This window comes from Pelodiscus sinensis, chromosome 10 (genome assembly GCF_049634645.1).
Source record: "Pelodiscus sinensis isolate JC-2024 chromosome 10, ASM4963464v1, whole genome shotgun sequence".
In the NCBI taxonomy this organism is placed as follows: domain Eukaryota; kingdom Metazoa; phylum Chordata; order Testudines; family Trionychidae; genus Pelodiscus; species Pelodiscus sinensis.
In genome coordinates this window covers 435,267-460,779 of record NC_134720.1, presented here as the reverse complement: position 1 = coordinate 460,779, position 25,513 = coordinate 435,267, and the positions used below count along the sequence as shown (strand labels likewise).

Here is a 25,513-nt window from a genome sequence, read left to right as displayed (position 1 = left end):
GTGGAGAAGGGGGGTGGAGCGAGAAGCTGAACACCTAGGTACTAGCTGGAGCAGGAGGGTGATCCGTGCAGTGAACACGGAGTAGACGTCGTAGGCACCCGCCTGCAGCCAGCAGACGAGCGTTGGGTCCGGCGCCGCGGGTTTGCTCAGGGTTTTATTTTGCTGTAGCTTGTAGACCCTTGGGGTCCCTGATGAAACCATTCACCACGGGGCCTGGGGCACGACGTGGTGGCCCAGAGCCTACGGGAGGCAGCAGCCCCCCTCTCCTGGTGGAGGAAAGCATCCGCACTGCCATGGATGCTCTTGTGCAAAAGCACATGGCCATGTGGCTGTGTTCTTGTGCAAGAGTAGCCACAGCCTAGAGGGGCCTTTTCGTCCATCTCACACAGAGCCGGCTCGAGCCCCCCCATAGCCTGGGAATGCACACGCCCCTGGGCACCTCGCAGGCCATGCTTCCCCACTCGCACGCACAGAGTCTGAGCGTAGAAAAGAAACTTTTAATGAAAGAGCGAGAAGTCACATGGCAGATTCCCAGCAGGGGGCAATGGATGGTCTGGCGCTGTGGCCAGTGACATGGCTGAGGACGTGCCCGGCTCCTTCTCAGCACGGCAGGGCACACCTTCCACTCTGAGTGCAGATCCACCAAACCCCCCTTTCCCTTCCTGAACTAACTACATATTCCTTGGCAACCCCTCTGCCCAATCTCGCCGCACCCTGCGCTTGGGAATGGCTGGATGTGGCAGGCTGAGAGCCCAGCGAGGGCTGGCTGCCCGCTGGTTTGCTTACCAAACTGATCAAGAGGTTCCTCTTTAATTGGCCGAGGCTGGGGTCCCACTGACTAAACACATGATTGGAGACGTCCCCGCCAGGGAAGCTGCAGTGTGAGCAGATCGGCCAGACAAAGATCAGGGGGAAGGAGAAGTGACTAGCCCCGGGTTGCTCAGCAGGTCAGTGGCAGAGGTGGGGATGCAGATGCCCAGTCACATGACTTCTCCACGAGACCATGCTCCTCCTCAAAAGGGGCATTTGCATAACCCCATCGCTGCCCTTAAATTTCAGGGGGGGTAATGCCTCTGAGGGTGGTACTCTGCCCCCCAGGGCCCGTCCCACCGAGCGTGAGGGTGTAACAAGATGGTTTTTCTGTAACCATGTTGGAAGGCCTGAACCAAGCCTTCCTCCGCAGCCAAACAGAAGAGCAGCAGCCAGGAGCTGTAACATCTGCAGTCACATCCTCACATTCCATCTCCATTGCATTAAAATAGCATCACCCCAGGCTGTGAGGAGAAACTGTGCCCTGCTAGCTCCCCAGTCACCGGATAGACACAGATCTCAAGATGGGTAAAGAAAACTTAACACCCTTCTGGCTGGCCAGAAACTGCTTCTCCAGAGTTGTGGTTGTGGAATCCGCACTCTGTGATTATTGTCCTCACTTGCCTGTTGTTGGTCTGTGCGATCCCTGTCTGGGTTGTAACTGTCTCTGTCTGCTGGATAATTAATGTTGCTAGGTGTAATCAGCCACGGTGGTGGGGTACGAGTGCTTCGGTAATTCTGTTACAGTATGATATGATTGGTTGGTAAAATTACACTAAAATCATTGGTTCCGGTCTAGCTAAGCAGGACTCAGGTTTCACTATATAAACTGGGTCCAAGGAGGAGATCAGCAAGAAGAGTGAAAGTAATGGAAGCAGAAGGAAAGAAAGGAAGACCAAGAAGAAGGGGGAAGACCTGTGTCGGGGACTCGAACCCGGACGGCCTCTGTTCGTTGTCTGACCGCAAAGAGACAGGCAACACCAGCAAGATCCAATCACAAGCTCTTTATTGAATGGTGCACACAACAATAGAGAGCGGCCCGTCTCCAAAGTGAACCAGCCCCGATTTCATTTACAGGTAGGCTTATATAGACAGTTCCGTCGCGTCATAGACTATTCGCCCAAGCAACCAACCCCCCTTTATTAGTTAGAAACCTCTAATACCCATGCATACCTGGCCAACTATACATCATGGCCTTAAGCAATTCATAATGCATCAGCAATTTCTTATCAGCCCAAAAGACAGGTACTGGGCAATAAGGAGACAGTTCGTTATGGCCAAAGGAGAACAGAAACAGGGAGTTTGGAACAAATGGGGAGAGCAGAAACAGGGAGGCTCCTTATCAGTTCTCAAAACAAACTGTTCCTCATCACAGCAGGTACAAAAATGCAGCTTCTTGCTTATCTCATTTTGCCAACTTGAGCAAGCGTGTAGGGTGCGTCCCTGCTTGAACTTATCTCCAGTTCTGTCCAGGGACTACCCAGAAACCTTTGTTACATTTGCTTTAGCATAACTGCACTAGGCCTATTTTTTTCTAGGGCCTAACAGTCCCCCCTTTGTCCCTAGAGTACCATGAAGGGACTCTTGGGACACATTGTAACAACTTACTACTTGGTGGAACACACTTTAGTGCCTATCCAACATCCACAACGAATTAGGACATAGAGAACTACCAAACCACAAATAACAATGACAGCGCTACGAAGTAAGTTATGGAGCCAACCACCAACATTTGAAAACCAGCTAAATAGGTTGCTCCACCAGGAATCCCCTTTTTTTTTTCCATGGTCTTTTGCTGCTTGCATAAGATGGTGCACTCTGTTCTAAGTGGCATTATAAACATTAGGAATATACACACAACACTCTTGTCTATTAAGGCACATGTTTCTCCTTGAGAGGCTAACAGAATATCTAGTGCTAAGCGATTTTGGAGAACCATCTGCGGGATCTTTCTCTGCTCGATAGCCAGATTAGTTAAAGCATCAGCAGTGATATTAGCCATTATTTCCAAAATTCCTTGAAGCCTCATTACTCCTTCTCCTATTCGATAAAAGGCCCCTCCACAAGCATTGGGAAATGCTGCACAAACACCTGTCCAATCATTCACAGCCCGCCAAGTAAGAGGACGAGATTCTTTAGCATCTGTCTCAGCGTCCCTCATATTTCTAATCTTTCCAGTGGGGAGATGAGGGCGGTAAACAACAGGTGGCTCCAACCAGGCCAAGTAGCAGGATCCACTCCATGAAGGAGGAAGGGTCAAATATGCTTTGTTACCGCACACTCAGTACACTCTAAATAAGGGTTGGTTCCATGGACTCTATCCTACCGGTCCGATGGGTAGGGTTGGACCATTCGGATAAGAGCATAAACAGAGAGACTTGTTGCTAGGTCCAGGAGAGCGCCGAGTACAATTTAGAGAGGAGCAGTTATAATGGGTGTGTGTGAAGGAAGGTACGCAGGATGATATATTTACTTTCATTAACCTAGGGATCAGAAAGTCAGCTGTACCATTGATAATTTGGTATTTATCTTCAGTTAGAGTATAAGCAGACCCGACATGGGAAATGTCAAGTGCACTGACTGATTCTGACAAGCATACCAGAATCAGTAGACTACCTTTTTAATAGGCACTAATGTCTGGGTTTTTCTATACATTCAGGAATCTTCTATTTTTAATCTCAATCTTTTCCCAAGTAATGTTTAGATTTCCTGAGGAATCCTTCCAAGATGGGGTCCATGTCATGTTCATTGCACAAAGGGAAATGAGAACTATAAGCAACCCTCTTTGACTATCTACTGGGACTAGGGAACACACCCAACATGACGTATTATGTAATTCTGGCATTCGAGCCTTCAGCTTATGTGCAAGATGAATAAAGGTGTTAGAGCTGTTAGTTTCTACAGCCTTTACATCCTATACCACCAAAAGAGAAAGATAAATAATAATAGTAAAAACATAAGAACCCAGGTCAGAAAACGAGGCCTTCCTTCCGGAAAAGGACACCACTAGTCTAAGGTTTCTTGAGTCAAAGTCGAAGCTTCAGGTTGCCCAAAGGGGTAGCAGTCCATTTGCCCTGGGCACAGATGTCATCTGCTTCTGGTTCACCCGGTTCGCGGTGGGGTGAACGTGCGTGGCTCCCTTGAAGTCCGACGTCGTCTGCTTCTGGGCCTGGATTGCTAGTACCAGGCCTGCGCTGATCCCCGTCTACTTCTGGACCTGGGTTTCTGGTACCAGGTCTGCGGTGCTCATTGTTGGGGCCAACCTGTGTAGGCACTGGAACTGGTTTGCAGTGGGAGGCGTGAATCCAGGTGGGCAATTCCTCACACTTTACAGCAGTATGGGTGGTCAGAAGGACTTGGTAGGGACCCTTTCACCTGGGTTCCAGGGCAGTCTTCTACTGGTGAACCTTCACGCAAACCTAATCTTCTGGTTGTAGTTTATGGCACGGCACAGTCAGGACCTCCTGGAAGGCGTCCTTAACCTGAGAATGATAAGACTGTACACACCTCATAAGTTCCTGACAATACTTGACTATGCTTTCTTTAATAAGTGTTGCATCAGCCAGGTCAATTTTTTTGGCTGCTTAACAATTTCATAGGTCGGCCACATGCAATTTCATGTGGACTGAGTCCAGTTTTCCGATTAGGAGTCACTCTCATGCTCGTTAGGGCAATCGGGAGTGCTTCTACTCATGTTAAGCCAGAGTTCTTACATATTTTTGCAAGTTTGTTCTTTAAAATCCCGTTTCATTTCTCTCCTGCTCCTGCGCTCTCCAGGTGTCATGCGCAGTGCGGTGCTTGTCTGATAGAGTAGTACTTTGCCAGTTTTTAAACAATTTGTCCAGTAAAGTGGGTACCTTTATCACTGGAAATCACAAAATGTATTCCCTATGATGGGATGTAATGATTTAGAAGTTTCTTTGCCACTGTGATGGCATCAGCTTTCCTGCAGGGAATAAGCTTTTACCTATCTTAAAAACAAGCAAACAATAACTAACACATATTCAAAAGATTGACATTTAGGCAATTGAATAAAGTCCATTTGTAAATTCAGCCATGGTCCCAAAGGCAGAGGTCTGGTTGCCGGAACTGTCTTTACAGGTTTACCCACATTGTGGGCTTGGCAGACAGGGCAAGCCAGACAATAATCTTTGGCTGCTTGGGAGAATTTGGGAGCAAACTAATTTTGTTTTACCTTTGCCAACGTGTAACAATCCATGGAGCACAGAGGCAAGGTGAAGTAGCAAGACCACTGGGGCAACAATGTGGCCATCAGAGCTGCGCCAGTAGTGGTCTGGGTGCAAGGTGCACCCTGCCAGTCTCCACTCCTGCTTTCCCGATTCTGGGGCTTGGTCTTGCAGGAGGGCCAGTTCCGAAAGAGATGGCAAAGGAGCTGGTAATCATAGGAGAGAAGGGAAAAAAACAGCAGGTAGAGGAGCAGATTCCTCTACATTCCAGACAGTACAAACTGCATAGTCTGATACTAAAACTCCACTAGAATTAGAAAAGCAAAAACCATCTATGTAAAGCACAAAGTTTAAATTATTCTTTCATTAAAACAACAATATTGTACACACAACAATGTTTTAAATACATATATCACAATTAGGACACACAAGACAAATTTGGATAGAACACAGAACACAAACTTACTATGTCATGACACAGAACCATGTTTTTTTTTTCTTTAGTTACTTTTTAGCTAATATTAGTGCTTTTTGATAATCTGAAAGACAAAGAAAACATTTCTACCCACACTGGGGTTGTGCATTATATTTTAGAATACTTTCTTTACCAATGTTCTTTGCTAATTTTTGATTAGCCTGCTGTTACCTAATGGTATGCTTTTGTTTTGCACACTAGCTTCAGAGGGTTTGAGTAAATTACTTTATTGTTCAATTATTAAGTTAAAGATGACATGCCTTAGTTTCCTTCTTGTACTGCAGACCAGGCTTTTTTTTTTTCCTTTAATGTGTGAAGCTTCAAATAATTTACTGCCACAGAAACTTTTTCTTAGAACAAGACCCTTGCTAGTTAATATTTTAGCAAGCAAAAAGGTTTTCTTTTCCTGAAAAGACTTATATACAATGTTACAGGCTTACTTATGGGGGACATGCTCCCCCTTTCCAGAACAGACAGGCAGTTTGCAGACACACACAACCTTGGATCTGAAAGCAAGCCAAAAGTGCTATCAACTCAGCTTTGAACAGAAAAACAGTGAAGTTTCTGGGCTTGGATTTCTTTAAAACAATAATTAGTTTTCTTGGAAGACACATTTAACCCTTAGGGTGCAGGTTTTACAAATTTACAATGTATAGATTTTATTCTTTTATGCAGTTAACCAATTAAGTTTCAGTAGAATTCCTTATTTCTCTTTAATAAATTTAACAAAGTGTCTATAGCCAAATGTTTAAACTTTATTGTTTCTTTGCCTAGATATTAAAAGAGGCTGCAAGAAACAAGGAGTCATTTTTAAAGCAGGTTTCCCTTCATATATAACAACAATCGCTTAATTCCTTCTTTCTCTCTCTCTCTTCTCTTTCTCATTGTACACCCGTGTCACAATGCTAACCACTTCAGGTAAACATTTCCCTTGCATCCCGTCCGAATTCAGATCTCAGTTAGGCTCAGCGGTGGGCATACCTCTCCAAGCTTGATTCTGGTGATGTGCTACAGCCTTTTCTTTAACCTTTTGATGCTCATTTTCCATGAGGAGAGTATTTAACAATTGAATCACATCAGCCCAGGTTGGCAGATGGATAGAAAAAATGGTACGGAATATTCTTTTTACCACCTCCGGGGCATAGGGTGGGGGAAGTTTAACAGATTTTTCTACACACACAGCCTGCAGAGCCTTTTTAAATTCCTTTGGTTTGTAATTATACTATACAATAAATATTCCATTTGTCCGGGTCTAAGATTGACCAGTATGTCCTTTAGGGCATTCATTCTTTCTACGGAAAACATCCCGCAGTCTGGCCAATCATTATCCGGGGACAAATTAGCAGTGAGTGAAGGCCATTGTGTTTGACACAAATCCTTCATTTTAGATTTTGCTAGACCGGCCGTTCCAGAAATGTCCTTCCAATCCCTTAGGATCAGGGTCAACGGGGCGTCCCCCGGGCACTTACTGCCGCCCTGTCCCATCTTTTCCAGCCAAAGGATCCTTAACCCAATTTCTCAATACCGAGCGCTCGCTTACCTCTCCAGGGACTTTAACCCCGAACACTCCAGGGACTTTAACCCCGAATACTTCAGGGACTTTAACCCCGAATACTTCAGGGACTTTAACCCCGAGGTCCTGGATCCTACACAACGGGTAGGTGATGTTGCTGGATTTCTGCGGGCCTCAGCTGGTTCACAGGACACGCCTTATCGCCGGAGCAGGGATCAGGCCACCTGGCAAGGCTCCTCAAAACCGGAGGATGCGCGCTGCGTTGCTTCGGAGTCCGATCCTCTGCACCGGAGAGTCAGACGGGTCCCATCTGGGGTGCCAAATTTGTCGGGGACTCGAACCCGGACGGCCTCTGTTCGTTGTCTGACCGCAAAGAGACAGGCAACACCAGCAAGATCCAATCACAAGCTCTTTATTGAATGGTGCACACAACAATAGAGAGCGGCCCGTCTCCAAAGTGAACCAGCCCCGATTTCATTTACAGGTAGGCTTATATAGACAGTTCCGTCGCGTCATAGACTATTCGCCCAAGCAACCAACCCCCCTTTATTAGTTAGAAACCTCTAATACCCATGCATACCTGGCCAACTATACATCATGGCCTTAAGCAATTCATAATGCATCAGCAATTTCTTATCAGCCCAAAAGACAGGTACTGGGCAATAAGGAGACAGTTCGTTATGGCCAAAGGAGAACAGAAACAGGGAGTTTGGAACAAATGGGGAGAGCAGAAACAGGGAGGCTCCTTATCAGTTCTCAAAACAAACTGTTCCTCATCACAGCAGGTACAAAAATGCAGCTTCTTGCTTATCTCATTTTGCCAACTTGAGCAAGCGTGTAGGGTGCGTCCCTGCTTGAACTTATCTCCAGTTCTGTCCAGGGACTACCCAGAAACCTTTGTTACATTTGCTTTAGCATAACTGCACTAGGCCTATTTTTTTCTAGGGCCTAACACCTGGAAGAGCTCACCTCCAGGACCCAGCCTAAGACCAGAGCTGCCAGGACCCCTCTGCACGACCATGATGTGCAGCAGCCAGGATCCGGAGAGACTGCCCTTGCCTGGCCAGCAGGGGACGTCTGCCTGCCTGGATCAGGACTGGTGAGCAAGACACTGTGTGCTTAGCATGTGTCTTCTGCTTGCCTGGGGATTGTCAATACATCGAGGGTAAGGAGATTACTGGGTGAGGCTCTTTCAGTGGCTAAAGATCCTGCAAGCCAACAGGAAGTTGCGCCCTGAGCCCTAGGAATTGGGTGAGGGTGGGTGTGTAAACAGCAGGGTTGCACCTTGAGTGAAGGGGAGCGCCCTTTTCCAAAGTCAAAACGTATAAAAGACGGGCTTCGATCTCCCACAGGACACAGACGACTCTCTCTCCCCTTTCACTGCTGTTAGGTGAGAGTGAGCTTTGGAGGAAAATGGCATTTGATGATGCAATCTGTGATTTGCACGGTAGATACTGAATAGTCTGTTACACCAGGGCTACGTCTACACTGGCATAATTTTCCGGAAATGCTTTTAATGGAAGTTTTCCGTTAAAAGCATTTTCGGAAAAGAGCGTCTAGATTGGCACGGACGCCTTTCCCGCAAAAGCACTTTTTGCAGAAAAGCGTCCGTGCCAATCTAGACGCGCTTTTCCGCAAAAAAGCCCCAATTGCCATTTTAGCCATTGGGGCTTTTTTGTGGAAAACAAATCTCAGCTGTCTACACTGGCCCTTTTGCGCAAACGTTTTGCGCAAACAGGACTTTTGCCCGAACGGGAGCAGCATTGTATTTCCGCAGGAAGCACTGATTTCTTACAGTAGGAAGTCAGTGCTTTTGCAGAAATTCAAGCGGCCAGTGTAGACAGTTGGCAAGTTTTTCTGGAAAAGCGGCTGATTTTCCAGAAAAACTGGCCAGTCTAGACACAGCCCACCTGTATGTTGCTTCTTGGCTACAGAGAGCAAATTATTGAGTTTGATTTAGCGGTTTCCTTTTCTCATTTTTGAGTCAATTATTAATTTTCTTTAGGCCCTAGGCCTATTGTGCCTAATGGCTAATCCGGCCCTGACTGTGGGGGGTGAGGGAAGTACCTCCCAATGCTCTGGAGCCAAGGCCAAGGCTCCAAGCAGATGGCATGTGCCAAAGATCCCATGTCTTGTTCCTCTGCAGGAACAGGATGCCTGGAGGTGCCAGCCACCCAGGGCTCCACCAAGGAGTCCCCCATGCTGGGGGCGACTGTGTTCCGTCCTAGCGTAAGACCCAGTCCCCCAGGGGTGCAAACTGACACCGCTCACCTGCCGATGGTCTCCCCACTGTCGAAGGGGCTGGGCCAGCTGGAGATCCAGCCCGGTGTGAATAGCTTAACTGGAAGTACCCTTCAAGGCGCCAGGGCAGCTTTGCACCCACACCCGGGTCCCAGCAAGAAACACTCAGCTTGCCACTAATTCCTGGCCCTGGATCAAGCCAGGGCTGAGCTGAGACGCAGGAACCATCAGAAACCAGACACCCACAGAGCAGTGTCTTGATCGCACCTCCCGACCACTTCTCTCCCCCTTGCCGCCGTCTTACCTCCCCGTGCAGCCTAATCTCCTCATGCTGCCTGGCAGTGGGGACCGGCAAACACCTGTCCCTCTCCTTGCAGTTCCCGCAGCGTTTCGCGACAGTGTCACTACTCCTAGTGGCCCATCAGGTCTGTACAGGCGGAGATGGGCAGTGGCATAGGGTGTGTCCACAGACTGCAAGTGCAACTGACGTGATCAGGGCTCGGAAAGGCTGTTGCTGACTCACGGGAGCACACAGCCACCCTACCCCTCCGGGGGGGGGGGGGTTGTCCATGCACTGGGGGACGCTACGGGAAATAGTCAGTGATGGTTTCAGGGCTTTGGTCATCGAGAGAGAGAGAGAGAGAGAGAGTGTGTGCGCGCACGCAAAGCAGATGCTAACTGCTTCTCTACTGCTTCTCTCTGTTCTGAAATGTGATTTGTCCTTTTCATATGTGTTCATTTTTTTAATTGTATCCTTTGGTATATATGGTTGTGACTATTTTCTTCCACTATTTGATCTGAGGAAGTGGGTCTGGCCCACGAAAGCTCATCATCTAATAAACCATCTTGTTAGTCTTTAAAGTGCTACATTGTCCTGCATTTTGCTTCAGCTACCCCAGACTAACACGGCTACATTTCTATCACTGCTTCTCTACAGTTTGCTCAACAAACACAGTGTATTGCCTTCTCCTCTGAAAAAGATCCCGTGTGCTTCTTCTAAGCAGAACAGAAAGGGGAAAGCGACATGTTCCAGGGACCTTTGTTCTCGGCCGTTCACTGGCAGGTGGGGAAAGAGGTGCTGCCCTAGATATTGTGGGGATGGGTGTGCTACTGGTTATTCATCTACTAGATATCCAAGAGAGTCTGCCTGTCCAGCGTCCATCTGCCCGTCTGTTTCCGCGTTTGTCTGTCTGTTCAAGGACACCTCCTACGCAGGAAGAGCTGGGATCTGGGCGAAAACGTAGCTGCAATAAGACCAGTTCCCAGGACGGGTAAGTCTGGACTAACTCCAGTGGCTCAGATTGTGACGTAGGACCCACGCACAGGAGGCTGCATGTTAGCTCTGTGCTGCACAGGGCTAGCTCCTCTAAACCACACCCTGCAGCCCCTGCTCCCACAGAGCCACGTCAGCAGCAGGGAACAGTCAGAACACAGCGGCTCCCCAGCCTGTGCCCCCTGGCATGGGGAATTCGGAGGCCTAGAGCCGTGTGAGTTACAGCCCCTGTGCCTTGCAAAGGGGGTGGGCCAGACCAGGCTGCGGAGGTGCTGACCACAGCGTAACAGCAGCCGCTGCTTACACCCAGGACCCAAGGCCTGCCACCCAAGGAGCCGCTGCTTACACCCAGGACCCAAGGCCTGCCACCTGACTGGGGCAACCACAATAAAAACAGTGCCGACGGGGTGTGGAGAATGCTGCTTTACCAGGCTCTGTGCAGCCACAGAAAGCCAAACACTCGGTAGCACATCCCTGGAAGACCGAGACGAGGTCTCCACTCAGATGGGCGCAGGGGTCTCAATCCTGCTCCGCAACCCCCTTTGGATGCCTGAGCCCGCCCACACCCCACTGCCCCAGGTGGGGGCCGAAGCTCTGGGGCTCCAGCAGCGTGTGTGCACTGGGGGGAGGAGGCGCCGCGGCCCTTGGCGACTGTCAGAGAGCGGGCGAGCAGCTCTGGGAGCCGCCGGTCAGTCCGCAAGCGCCGGCCCTCAGGGAGCAGCCGGCAGGGTCTTGTAAGGGTTCAGAATCCCTTTGGTGTCCAGCATGGCTTTGAGCTGCTGCATCAGGAGGACTGCTCCCCGGGGCTTACTGTACTCAATGTGCTGCTTCTTCCTGAAGCCCAGCCCGTGCTCCGCACTGATGCTGCCGTGGTGCCGGGCGGTCCACTCGTACACGAACGGCTCAATGGCATCCCGCAGGGAACGGCTGTCGGACTCGGCTGTGACGTTCAAGTGCAGGTTCCCATCTCCTGCCAGGAAGCAAAGCGGAGCTGGGCCGGCGCTCCGGGTGGAGAAACCGAATCCCCCCGCCCCGCAATGGAGTTTCTCCACTGGCTCTGCCTGCTGGGGCCGGGAGAGCTGCTGCCCATCGGGGCTCCCCGCGCAGTTCAGACAGCGCGAGACGGGCACACGAGTGAGCCAGGGGAGTTCCCTGACCCCTACGCCAGCGCACGTGCGCCTGGCAGAGCCCCGGTGCTGCCCGGGCACTCGCTGTGAGAACTGCAGCCAGGCGGTTCTTTGTGGCCCAGGGTCGCAACAGCTTACTCCGTTTGGAAGGCCACCCCACCCCACCACCACACCGCGGCAGCAACGCCAACCTCTGGCTGGGCCACAGAGAGAGGCGTTTCTCCTGCACGGCCTCTGCATAGCCAAGCGGGAGTAACAGCTAAGTATCTACGGACTGCCTGGGAATCAGAGAAATCGGAAGCTCTCTTGGAACAAGAGAGCTCCCAAAAGGAGCACGGCTCAGTGAAAGATCGCCCTGTTCATTATACAGTCAACCTTTAGGAAGCAGCCTCCTCTTTAAACCCCTGCTCCGAAGCATCTTTGAAGAGAAAGTGTCTAACGCGGCTCCACGTCTCAGCTCGTTAAGCCAGCCCTTTGTGTGTCCCCAGACCAGCTGAGGTCACGGGTCGCTAAGTATGTTTCAAAATATCCTTTTGCAGAGTCCAAGGCCTTTTCCCCCTAAACTGCATTATTTTAATCACTGGTTAATGGCGTGGCTGTAATTGGTTTATAGATCTTGCAATTCGCTCCTGTGAGGAGAGTGGTTATCTACCAACCATCTCCATTTGCTATTTGATTGTGAAAATCCAATGTATTAACCAATTGACCCAAATCGCTAGATAAAGAGCTACCAGGCAACATCTCGTGGGCTAACTTCTTGTATTGCAGCACAGGTTGTTAATGTTACAAAATCCATTCTTCCATTAGCACAGGGAGCAGGCTTCCCACAGGATCTCACACCTTGCCCCAGCGCTATGGCTCTCATCAGCCAATACCACCTAGTTACTGCTCCCAGCCAGCTAAGCCCACGGCTTTAACTCGTGTGCGAATGCTCAGCAGGAGCTAAGCTCCAGCAGGAAATCCCAACTCACCTAGATGGCCATAGCCAACCACTCTCTTGGCAGCCGCGCCCAGTCGCGCCCGGGTATCAGTCACGAGGTCATACAGTCTCTCCACAGGCAGGGAGAGGTCGTACTTGTACACGCAGCCGTCGTGAGTTAGGGCCTCGGTGATGCGCTCCCTCAGAGACCACAGCGCCTGTGACTCGGCAGATCAAACAGAACGAAGCGAAGAGAGAAAATCAAAAGGAACCAACTGAGGTCGGATTTCATTCGTCATGGAGTTTGGGGGGAGGGGCGGGGCAGGGAACGTTAGCTAAGTCTCTGGCCCGCTGGCCATCCCCTGCACGTGCAGTATCTTACCGCTCTCAGAAACATCCATTCCAGCTCCGTGTTTGCTCCCTGCCTCAGAGGAAGGAGAGCGCACGCAATTTCGTTTTCCTGGACATTTTACAATGTCTAATTTTCCATCTGCGGCGGCTCAGACTTCCAGCCAGCGCCCTGGCTGTGGGGCAAGGGGAAGACTATGGAAGCAACTCCCCATAAGCCACCACTCTGCCGGGGTCAGGCACTGGCGTGCAGTGAGCATGGCTTACCACGCTGACTAGGGCCGTCGCATCGTTTCCTTGTGCTCCCCACCTGGTTTGCTGCAGCTTCTGTTGTCTCATCTTGTATTTCAACTGTAAACTCCTTGGGACGGCGACATGGGTCATCTGCTGGTCAGAGCTCGCCACGGTAGGGCCCTGATGCCTAATACCGCCCCTGGGTGCCCCTGGACCATAAGTAATCAATGACCATAAGTAACCCAAATGTGCTTCCCATACATGAGCAACGTGCTGCTGAGGCAGACAGGTGGTCCAGTCCAACACAAGAGCTTCCCCTACACTCCCCACTAATGTATTCCAAGGAAAAACGTAAAACACAACGAAGAGTCCTGCAGCGCCTTAGAGATGAACAAAACACGTAGATGGTCTCCTGAGCTTCCGTGGGCACAACCCACTTCTTCCGATGACTGGCGTGTTAGAAGTCCAGATCCAAGAATAAATAATCAGACCTGGACTTGTAACACGCCAGTCATCGGAAGAAGTGGGTTGTGCCCACGGAAGCTCAGGAGACCATCTACGAGTTTTGCTCATCTCTATGTGCTGCAGGACTACTCGCTGTTTTATAAGTTTTCCCAGTTGCAGACTAACTCGGCGCCCCTCTGAACATATTCCAAGGAAGTGAGGGTCAAGGAGACGCCTAGCATTGCAAATCTTCCCACTTGCACAGGGGAACCGGGTTATTCTAGCCCCACTAAGTCCGCGTCTCTCTGTGGTTTTGTTTTGCTGGCTAAGAAACAAGGAATTTCTCTACACTTTGTGCTCAAGCAAACCTGCAGGAGAGAAAGAGGTTCCGCACCTCCCCATGCGTATGGTAAGAGAAGGGCATGAGGAACATCTGAGAACAGCCCAGGTGGTCACAAGTCACTTTGTCGGTGTGTGTTTCACCATAAAAAAAGCTACAGCTTCCCTCCTGATGTCAGGTGACTTGGGAAATCCTAACCCACAGAACAAAGAGTGTGAACGTTCGTCAGCGTGAAGAACAAATCCAACCAGAGAAGATTCCCTGCCTGTTTGCATAGGCGGGGGACTCACCTTTATTTTCTTATCCTCTGTGGCCACAGTCCCGTCTGTCACCAATCCCGAGGCCATGACATGTTCCAAGAAGTGGTTCAGTTTTTCTTCATCATGGGCAGAATTGGAGCCTGAGGTTTCAATTAAAATGTAAAAGGGGCTTCCTGGAAACGAGGGAGGACAGAGCAAGAGAAGAGCCAGGAGAAGACGAAAGGGATTTAATTCAGATGATTAGCGGTGTCACCTTGAGAAGTCTCTGGGTTAAAATAAAGCAACATTCTCTGCAAGGACTCCCCTTTACATGGGAGGGCCGAGATAACTGGCCTTCCCAAGCTCTTTGACAGGTATTCTGCTGGCCAAGGTGGGACCCAAGCAGCTGGGAAGGCCTCCAGAGCGGGGGATGTGGGCAGACTCCCTCCTGAACAGTCACACTCAATGCTGCATCAGCAGAGCACAATGGCTGCGATTTCCTCCACGCTTGGACATTCGGCAAATATTCTGGGTCTTGCCAGGGTATCTGCTTAGTGCTGGAGGGCAAGTGACGCCTTCCATTTGCAGGGAAACACCCTCTGCGGCAAGGCATGCCGCTTACCTTCTGCGCCCGCGAGTTCACCAACGGAGACCAAGGCCAAGGCTGGGAAAGACGCCCTCCCTCTCCTGCTGCATTTCAGGGAGGTTCCCTCCAAGGAATCCCTCTCTGCTGCTCGACAGCCTTGATGCACCACACGCTGCCCTTGTTTTAATCGCTATTTAATTGCTACTGCTGAGAGGGGGGCCACGAACACCCCCCCGGCATAGCAGTCTGATTCGTTGGTGTTTCTTTGAATGTCTCGGGGCGACTAAGCTAGGGGGTAGGGATGTTTGCTCAGTGATGAGTTCTGTGACATTATTGGATTTTACTCAGTCTCTGCAGGAGGTTGCTGTCTCCTTCCTGCTCCAAGGGACCAGATGCAGTCCCTAAGAAAGACTGTCTGTGCAATCTCCGGAGCGATCTCTTAACAGCGTAACACACAGGCTGAATACTTCTCCGGCCCTGGGCAAAAAGCTAGGGCTCCATGGCAGGAGCAGTGTGGGGAAGTCCAGACTTTAATGAGCCCTTCTCACCTTGGGCAGGACTTTCCTCTCCATCTGCTGAGTATTTTGCCCACTGGTCCCCACCTCCTCCCAAAAGAAATCCCTGGAACATGACACAGCACCACAGAGCCCCGAAGCGCCTGGGCTCGCAGCACCAACCGCCTGTGCGCAGCACGGTAACTCTCCTACCTGTCACTGGTCTGGACAGCGTGAGGTGGCTCTCAACCAGCGTCATGCACAGGTCGTCCATGAATTCACAGGCAGACAGGATCTCTCCCAGCATGCCCTTGCAGGCGGTGAACGTTCCAAGGACCTGACTGAAACTCTGGCAGCCTTCCCGCAGACAACACAACACGGAGAGAATTACAAGGGCTCACGCTAAAGCACTGCCTGCCCCACGCGCTGTGCCCGGGGTCCCGGAAATCCCGACGAATGGACTGCCTCGAGCACTGCCAGTGCTTACACGGTGAGAGCAGCCCGTGGAGGAGCACCTCTCACCCGACTGGCCTTTGTCACGCCAACGACACCTTATGTCCCACCAAGCTGTCTGGGGCGTGTTCCTATCCCCCACTTACCCGTCTGGGCCAGAAGGATGGGGCCAAAATGCAACCCGTCCAGCTAAGCACTGGTCCCTTCCCTTCCCACTTCCACCCACCATTCTTCTACCTGAGACTGATGTGCTGCCTGGCAGAGTGAGCTGAGCCGGCACGGTGACCGGCCCCTGGGGAATACCAGAGAAGAGACTCGGAGGGGAGCCGTGTGAGTCTGTAACTTGAAAAACAACGCGCAGCCCCGTGGCACCCTAGAGACCAACAATCACGAGGAGGTGGCTTTCAACCGCGACAGCTCAGGGTCGAAGATATTTGTTAGTCTCTAGGTGCCACAGGACTGCCCCTTGTTTTCGCAGAGAGGCGAGATTTGTACATCCCAGTGACCACAAGTATTTCACCAGACCCCACGCAGCTCTCTGCAGTGTGCTGCCATTAGACACAAATCAAGCCGAGAGGGTGGCTCACAGCAGCTACTGGCTGCAGCAGCCAAGTTATTAAATCCCAGCCCCTGAGCCAAGTGGGCAGCTTCATCTCCAGCAACACACTCCGCTGAGTCTCCTGGGCCGCGGACACTGCGGGGGAGGGATGGCACCTACCTAGGAAGGCCAGATTCACAGACTTGGGTTTCCGCGGACAGAGGATGGAGACAGCTGTAATGACCCCCAGCGTCCCCTCTGAGCCAATGAAAAGCTGCTTCAAATCATAGCCAGTGTTATCCTTGCGCAGAGAAGCCAAGCAGTTCAGAAGGGAGCCATCAGCCAGGACCTGACAGAGGACAAATGAAACAAACCGATAAATCCTTCGTTTCCAGTTACACAACCACACGCAGGTGATGAGCTGGTGCGAAGAGACAAGAAGATGGCAAGCTGCTGCAAAGCCATCCACAGAGCCCTGCATACATCCATCCCATCTGATCCACGGACAGCCTGGGCTCTTCCTCGCTAGATTCTTCCCCTTCTCTGACTGCTGTCCTGACCCACAAGTTTTGCCCTCTCACCTCTTCCACAAAGCTTTCCCTGCCCTGCCCATTTTGCGCCACCAAATTCCTCTCTTCCTTATTGATACACGAACCCCGGGAGCATGCAGAATAAAACAGAAGGGGCATCTCTGTGCGCTGCCATACTGCATTGGCAAATAAGGTCTGGTTCGTGCTCTGCCACTAGCCACAAGAATCCTTCAGCATAACTGTCCCAGGCGAGCGGCAGCCCTAGCAGCGTAGAACCAGAATAAGCAGCACTCCCATGCTGCAGGGATCAGCAGGAGGAGGGCAGGACGGCAGGGGAGAGTCAGGAATACAATCCAAAGAAGGGGGTGTTCCACAAAACGCCTGACGCTGGACAGGGAGGAGCTGCTGGCCTGGCAATTCCACAGTGAGCAGCACTAGGAGCGAGCTACTGGCAGGATCTCTGTCAGCAGAGGAACGACAACACAATTTCCACTTCCTAGCTACGCGGCCAGCTAGCAGCCTGTGGGGTCGGCGCAAGAGAAGGGTTCAAGTAGGGGGCGGGGCGTTAACTTCTGAAATATCCCTCTATCAGCAATGACGCACGGACCGTCTTGTATTAACAGCACTTCAGGAGCGTGGCAAAAGTGAGCTGGAGAACCCAACAGCACCCCTGGAAAGTAGGGGTAAATCACCTCAGTAGCCCTCCAGTCCAGCCCCCTCTGCTGAGGCAGGCCCAGGTAAATCCAGACCGTCCCCGCAGGTGTGTCCAGCCTGTTCTTAAAACCCTCGACGCCGGGGCGCCACCGCCTCTCTTGGGGGCCTTCTGCAGTGCTGAGCTACTCGGAAGAGTCAGAAATTGTTCCCAAGTGTCTAACCTGACCCTGCGGTTACTCCCATCCCTTGAGGCCCTCCCGTCAGCGGGCGTGGGGCAGTGATCACAGTCTCCTTTGTAAGAGCCCGTAAGGCACCCAAAGCCTGTTGCCAGGTCCCCCCTCAGCCTTTTCTTCTCAAGACCAAACATGGCCAGTTATTCTACCCTTCCTCACAGTCCCAGCCATCTAAACTGTTCATCGGTTTTTGCTCTCTTCTGGACTCTCCCTCTTCGAGCGTGGGCCTACCACTGGGGACACACTACTCCAGCTGAGGCCTTGCCAGCGCCCAACAGAGCAGGCCACCTATGTCCCATGTGTTCCGTACCACCCTCCTGTTAATACACCCCAGGATTACATTAGCCTTTTCCACAAATGCCTCCCGCTGTCAGCTCCTATGCAGCTGGCGATCCACTCCAGCCCCTAGTCAGCCGTACTAGCTAGTTATGCCCCATTGTTAGTTGTCCATTTGATTTGTACTTGTCTTTATTAAACTTCTTCTCACTGATCTCTGACCAGCTGTCCACTTTGTCCAGGCCATTCTGAATGCTAATGCCATCCTCCCACGGGCCGGCAGCCGCCCCCAGCTCGGTGACACGATGTACGCGTCTCGAAGGAGAGGAACATACAAACGGGGTGGCAGCAGGCTATCTTACCACTTCCAGTCCCAGAACGGTCCCTCGGAGAGAGCCGTACCTCAACAGCCTCAGGCCTCCTGCATTTGTGGCCACATTCCCACCGATGTGGCAGCTGCCCTTTGCTCCAAGGTCAAGTGGCATGATAAAGTCCAGCTCCGCGAGATACTGGTTCAGGCTCTCTAGGATGCAGCCAGCCTGGCAAACAAGGATCCCTGAAACACAAGAATCAGCTACAGCATGACACACAGAACGGGACTCCTGCAGAGGCCGGACAGCTGTAAGCAATGAGGACCTCCCCTGCCCCCAGACGACCCCGATGGCACAATTCAAACTCGGAATAACTCTTCCCAGGGATCCGTCTCCCTCCTGCTAACGTCTGTGGGAACTCTGACTCGGACATCAGCCGGAGCAGGCCTGCGTGGGTATCTGGAACACAGGGCACCACATATTTCTCTCCCTTTAATTTCCCCTCGACTCGACTTTCTAAGAACTTAAATGTTCAAATCTCCCCATGGCCCTCTCATTCCCCAAGGCCAAGCACACCCCTTCCCATTTCTCTCCTCCACAAGCGCCAGTGCAGACTGGCCATTCACCCGGCAGAGCCCTTCTTCAAAACAGCTGTCATGCATGTCCTGGCTTTTCCGATAAGCTCCAGATAGTATCCCAGCTGCATTTCTTAAAGAGATACTGGGACGAGCGCAGGCGCTCCTCTGCCTCCCCAGCCCCCAGTCCCGTCGGAAGAGTCCTACGCGGGGGAAGCCCCTGCTGGTCTGGATCCCTTCCCATACTCTCGGGAGGGGCAAGGCTCAGGGGGCTGAAAGGCAAAGCATATTTACCAGACACCTTGTCAAAGCTGATGACCTGGTTCATCAGAGCTGTGGAGAGAATGATCTCATCAAAGACGGGAACGCTGCCCCCCACGAGGCCAGTGTTCCCTCCCTGGGGGGTTACTGCCAAGTTCCTCTGGTTACAATACCTGCAAGGGGACACAGCGTCCAATGATCTCGCTGCTCAGCGCCACGCCCACTTGCCTCCGGGAGACTTGTTCTTGTGAGCAGCTGGACGAACCAGCTGTCCTCATTAAAGCTAAATCGTGACCCTCCAAACCCACGTTCCCGCTAATCTTTTCCAATCGCGTGTGGATTGTTTCCATCGGAGTGTGGAATGAATTTTGTATCTGCCTCGAGGCACATACAAATGTGTACCACCAGTACAAACAAAAGCGAGCTGTGGGCAGCCTGCTAATCAGCTGGGCAGCACTGGAGTCTCTCCCGAGCAGCCGCACAAGCGCCCGGCTTCCAGGAAACACAGCTCCTAAGAGCTGAAATTGAGAGGAAGGGCCAGTTTCAAACGCAGCGTGAGAACACACAGCTCTTGCTGGTGCCAAGAGCGGAATGTGGCACAACACCAGGAACTTTCCAACAGCCTGTGGATAAAGGACTATACATTTAGGACCATCCCTTTGTATGCAATTTCAGTTGTATGATGTATATTTTTACTCCAAATCGGCCACCCCTTTTAGGAGCCCTGTGGATGTGGCTGCCTTTGGTAGCACATCTTCATCACCTTGCTGTGTGCTCTTTCCACCTCATCGCATAGGTGTTTGCTTGCTTTCAGCATTTCTTTCTTCCCCCCGTGGTACACTGTACGTGGTTCCGTCACCTCTTCTACGTGCTACGGCCAATGACATTTACAGAGACGCACGGGTGCACGAGGGCACCCGACAGACCCAGCAAAAAGCCCCAGGGCATACAATCTAATTCCAACACTGCACAGTCTCAGTGAACTCCTCACACACCTACCGGGTGGAGCAATAAGAAGGACTGAGACCAGAAGGCCAGCTCAGGCTCTGAGAGAGGGAACTGTTGGGAAGGGCTGTTTGCTAGCAAGAGGCCTTCAAAAAGGTCAAGTGCCATAATCAGTCCTTGTGTAGCTGGGCTGCATCTCAGGAGAAGGGTTAGCGAGTTATCTAGAATACTTTTGAGTTTCTCTTCTTGTAACTAATGCCCCTGTAAAACCTTTTTGAACCAGGAAAACGTGCTGTTCTTTTCTTGCCAAGCCAAGAGACATCCTGACTCCTGCACGTTCCAGTTGTGTTAGGGCACAAAGCTGCAGTGTTCCAGGCAATATTTCATAAACGCAGACCTTGAAGGAAGAAGGCTTTAGGTCACTTGACGCTTCGCTGTACCACACCTAGTACAGGGAGCACACACGTTGTAAAAAACGAGTGGTCCTGTAGCACCTTAGAGACTAACAACAAATGTTACATAGTGTGAGCTTTCGCAGGCAACTCCATTGTGTTCGCCCTTGAGTGGTCTGTGCCACCAAGCGGCAAGCCCAGGTACTGCTGCTAAGCTAGGGCTTGACTCGACACACACTGACACGCATGGCAGGGCTGTGGCTGGCTTCAACAGATACGGGATCAAGTCCTTCATGTGGAGAAGCTCACTGAACCTGGGACCTGGCCCCAGGCTTATTTTACATCTCGCATTTTATTTTCCTTTGGCTATTTCTCTCCTTCAGCATGACCCTGCTGTGACCTCCTGATGGCGGCAGTCCCTTTGTGCCCCGGCACTCCTTCCAAATACATCAGGTTGGTGGAGCAGAGAAGTGATGAGATGGGTTTTCAGGTATCTAAAAGGGTGTCACAAGGAGGAGGGAGAAAAATTGTTCCCCTTGGTCTTTGAGGATAGGATAAGACGCAATGGGCTTAAACTGCAGCAAGGGAGGTTTAGGTCGGACATTAGGGAAAAATTCCTCCGTCAGGGTGGTCAAACACTGGAATAAATTGCCCAGGGAGGTTGTGGAATCCCCATCTCTGGAGATATTTAAGAGCAGGTTGAACACACACCTGTCAGGGATGGTCTAGACCATGGGTTCCCAAACTGGGGGGGCGCGAGGTGACCCAGCCCCCCCGGTCAATCCTCTCCCCCTAAGTTTTGCTGCTATTTGTTTTTCAGCCCCAGTCAGTTCCTCTTTTTTTTTTTGTTCAACAAGTTTTGCTGCTGTTGGGGGGGGGGGGGGGGGTCTGAGGGTTTCTCAAAAATCAAAAATGGGGCGTGATGCTGAAAAGTTTGGGAACCCCTGCTCTAGACAGTGCTGGGACCTGCCATGAGGGCAGGGTGTTGGACCGAATGACCTCACGAGGTCCCTTCCAGTCCTAGGGCTCAATGACACCTCCCGCCCGCCCCCACACACACCTGAGTAAGATTTTCTACTTCGGGCCACAGGAGTGTGAAACGAGGAGCCTGATGTCTCCCATTTGGCATTCACAACGTTTGTAAAATCTCTCATATGGGGAGCTGTGTGAGTCTAACTTCCAAACCAGCCAGTGGCTCTGGCACCTTAGAGACTAATCAAAATATATTGAATCATGAGCTTTCATGGGCAACACCCACTTCATCAGATGGGTCGGAGTGGTTCTCAGGGATCACACTGCTCCTTAGGAACTTTCCCAAACCGTTCGAAAGCTCTCTTGGTCGAGCATTCCTGGGTAGCCTGGAGTTTGCTCATTCGTGCACATGACTCACTTCTTGATTAAATCTGGTAGCAATGTGAAATGATGTGAGACGGTTCGAGTAGAGCAGTGAGAATTCAGAGAGCAACACAGAAGCACTCAGTAGCAAGGGTCAGTAAGAAAGAGGTAAATTACCTGAGAACCTCAGAGACCTCTGCTGCTGTCTGCGGCCTCAGCAACATCTTACTGCAGCCTGCAAGGAAAGCACGGTAAAATCAATCTGAAACACAGCTGGTGGCCGGAAAGGTCCCCCCCCCTTGCGCACACACATCTCCTGGTGTTCCTGACACTAGTGACAACAGAAGACACCAGGGCCCCCTGCACCATGAGGTGTGACTTGTTCCCTAGCCTAGCAGCACGGGGACAATCATGCAAGACACACCCTCCTGTAGTGCTCCAGGGGCACGGATGAGCTGCCAAGGGAGCAGGGAGCTATGAGAACAGGCATAATAGCCAGCTCTTACCCAGTGCTTTTTCTCTATAGCCCTCCAAGCACTTTACTAAAGGGGCAAATAGAATTATTCTCATTTTACAATTAGTCAGAGTATCGTGCCATGGTGAGGGCATGACATGGTCATAAAATACGAGAGAGTAAATGGCAACAGTTTGGGCAAATGCCAGCTCTCATTTTGCCCCGCCAAAGAACTTGGACAGCTGACCAGATGTCATAATGAATGATTGTCACCTCTCCCTACTAGCCCACTAGAAAAAGCAGAGCACACTTGTCCACAGGACAAATCTTAAATTCCCTGAGTAGCTCTGCTCAGTCCAGCATCCCACTTCACTGCCTTGGCAATCATGGAAAACATACACAATATCCCATACCAGGAGAATAAGCGGAAAGAAGGAAGCTCCGGTAACAATCTCACTGTCCACAACACCCCTCCACCGTGCTGAAGACTGAAGAATTACACCCTGCACTGGGGTATTTTCACAACTTGTTCTAGCTACTCACTAGGTCAGTGAGTTTAATGACACATGGCGAGTACTTTGTAGAGTGCACACATAGCCACCACCACATTTGCATTTCAGACTAATTTCCAGGCCCGGTATCCAACAGCTCCAGCATGAGGACAATCAAAGGAAGATTTGACAATCTGCAGATTTCAGACCTACACCCTTATTTTTAAAATGTGTTAAAGTAAAAGACCTACAGCATAATGGACTGCTTAGTGGATGCACTGCAGTATAAAATCAACCACTTCCCAAGCATAGTAAACTTTGGGCATCAGTAAACAAAAATATAATTTAACCGTCATCCTAAAGAGGAGATTTGGAAATATTTTTGTTTCGATGAAAAATTCTGACAAAAATGAGAGTTTTGACACAAACATTACAGGAAAGTGGCTTTTGAACGAAAGGTTTCAGCCGGCTCCAATAACCACACTACATTCTGTGGGATTTGCAGACACAAGCAGCAGCACGGGAGCTGAGGTTTCTCCCTGCAGATTTTTCGGACAGCTATCGTGGTGGAAAGGGGATGGGTGTGTCAAAATGCTGAAACACCTACCCCGCATGGACTGCAGCCAGTCCACGTTAAACGTCCGCAATTCGTCCGGGTCGGTGACAACTCTGCCTGGTAAAAGGCTCTCAAAAAAAGCAAAATCACCATCCGAAAGGTGAGAGAAGGGCAGGCGCTGCACACCATACCGCTCGCTCGTCAGCATCACTTCCTGGGGGCTGGCAGAGGTCGTAGAGAACGCTCTCTTGCCCAGCAGACTGCTGCCCCATCGGGGGGGTGGCTGGGACACCGGTGGGCAGTAGAGCTCGGCTAGTTTCTTCTGCTGAAGCCCCCACTGAGCGGTAGCACTAGTCCATGTTGCCACGGTTCTGTGCTGGACATTCGTACGCCATCTTGGGAGGGTCCCACAGCACCAACCCAAACGAAGTGAGACAAAACAGGAAACCATCTTGGTTGCCCTGCAATGAAAACAGAGGATTAACACCCCATTTGGATTCTTCCTGCTGCTCCCAAGACCTCATATGCGTAAAAAGCCACTGCCCTGCTACTCTTCACCCAGAAAGCTTATGCCTAAATCAATCTGTTAGACTTTAAGTTGCCACCAGACTCCTCATTGTTTTTGCTGGTACAGACTACCACAGATAACCCTCTGAAATGTGACCTACTATTGTTTATTATGGAGGCAAAACTATAGGGAAGTAAAAGATCATTCACATTTGCAGACAGAATAGTTTCAGTATTGTCACTGTATTATTGTACAATCAACCCAACTCATATCTAGGGAAATTCAGATGGAAGTAGGATTGTATAGAAGGGTGGGGTGGGGTGGGAGTGGGAGTGGGGGTGGAGATGACACAAAGCTTCTAGTATTACTGAAATTCCCAATGAAATGTGTGATGCATGCATTTCTCCATTAAAGACATGGGCTACGTCTAGACTGGCATGGCTTTCCGCAATTGCTTTTAACGGAAAAGTTTTCCGTTAAAAGCATTTGCAGAAAAGAGCGTCTAGATTGGCACGGACACTTTTCCACAAAAGCACTTTTTGCAGAAAAGCGTCCGTGCCAATCTAGACACGCTTTTGCGCAAAAAAGCCCCGATTGCCATTTTCGCAATTGAGAATCAGCTCTCCTCCCTGTTTATGACACTGAGTAAATCGGAAAGAATCTATAAACTGGGATACTTATTAATCTGTAAGACTCCAAAGAACAAATATCTGACCAATGCCTGTCTGGAACAGGGAGCACATAGGTGGTATGTATGCATACACAGACATTACAATTCACATAACATCTGCCTCTTGTTGTTGAAGATTAACTACTCCACTGAAAGGGTGTGGGAGAGTTAGACTTAGTGCAGATAAAACACAACAAATGGTCTGGTAGCACTTTATAGACTCACAAAACATGTAGAAGTATCATGAGCTTTTGTGGGCTGCTTCTTCAAATGCCCACAAAAGCTCATGATACTTCTACATGTTTTGTGAGTCTATAAAGTGCTACCAGACCATTTGTTGGTTTTTCCCTGTAACAGACTAACTCGGCTACCCCCTAAAGCTTTAGTGCAGATAGGTGAGCCAAACAAAGAAATACTCCTTTATGGTAAGGACAGCACAGTAAACTGTCAGAAGATAAGAGGGAAGGTCCTCTTATGGATTGATAATTGGTTAAAAAAGGCGGGGGGGGGGGCACCGCACGCTGGGGCGGGGGGGCTGGCGAGGCGGGGGGGGGACACCGCACGCTGGGGCGGGGGGGCTGGCGAGGCGGGGGGGGCACCGCACACTGGGGCGGGGGGGCTGGCGAGGCTGGGGGGGCACCGCACACTGGGGCGGGGGGGCTGGCGAGGCGGGGGGGGCACCGCACACTGGGGCGGGGGGGCTGGCGAGGCGGGGGGGGGACACCGCACGCTGGGGCGGGGGGGCTGGCGAGGCGGGGGGGGCACCGCACGCTGGGGCGGGGGGGCTGGCGAGGCGGGGGGGGCACCGCACGCTGGGGCGGGGGGGGAGGGGACGCTGGGGCGGGGGGGCTGGCGGGGCGGGGGGGCGCACCGCACGCTGGGGCGGGGGGGCTGGCGAGGCGGGGGGGGGGGACACCGCACACGGGGAGGAGGGGCCCCCCCGCTCCTCACGTTACCGAGCCCGGGACTCCGGCCGCAGCCGCCGCGCCACGTGACCCCCGACCTCTGACCCCGCCACGTCACGCTTGGCGTCCCCCGCCCCGAAGCCGGCAGGGCCTGGAACGTCCCGCCCATTCGCACGGGGCGGGGCCAGGAGCACTG

At 51.3% G+C, this 25,513-nt stretch overlaps 1 protein-coding gene across 5 annotated transcripts; it reads right to left on the bottom strand.

Annotated features, from left to right (window-relative positions):
• Nucleotides 1-477: 477 nt before the first annotated feature.
• On the bottom strand, nucleotides 478-25,496 carry D2HGDH (D-2-hydroxyglutarate dehydrogenase). 5 transcript variants are annotated; one of them, XM_075937185.1, is made up of 11 exons: nucleotides 25,369-25,496; nucleotides 23,286-23,695; nucleotides 21,911-21,968; nucleotides 19,095-19,234; nucleotides 18,277-18,470; nucleotides 16,402-16,570; nucleotides 15,444-15,587; nucleotides 14,202-14,344; nucleotides 12,598-12,763; nucleotides 7,941-11,469; nucleotides 478-1,725 (listed from the first exon to the last, which is right to left on the bottom strand). In XM_075937185.1, exons 2-10 carry the CDS (start codon nucleotides 23,683-23,685, stop codon nucleotides 11,210-11,212), a joined length of 1,674 nt encoding a protein of 557 aa, XP_075793300.1. In that variant the 5' UTR covers nucleotides 23,686-23,695; nucleotides 25,369-25,496; the 3' UTR covers nucleotides 478-1,725; nucleotides 7,941-11,209. The 5 variants fall into 5 exon arrangements, with proteins under 5 accessions (XP_075793300.1, XP_075793301.1, XP_025036448.1 ...); XM_075937186.1 differs by having other exon boundaries at nucleotides 14,202-14,311; XM_025180663.2 differs by lacking the exon at nucleotides 25,369-25,496 and having other exon boundaries at nucleotides 19,095-19,133; nucleotides 23,286-23,323.
• Between the last annotated feature and the right edge of the window lie 17 nt (nucleotides 25,497-25,513).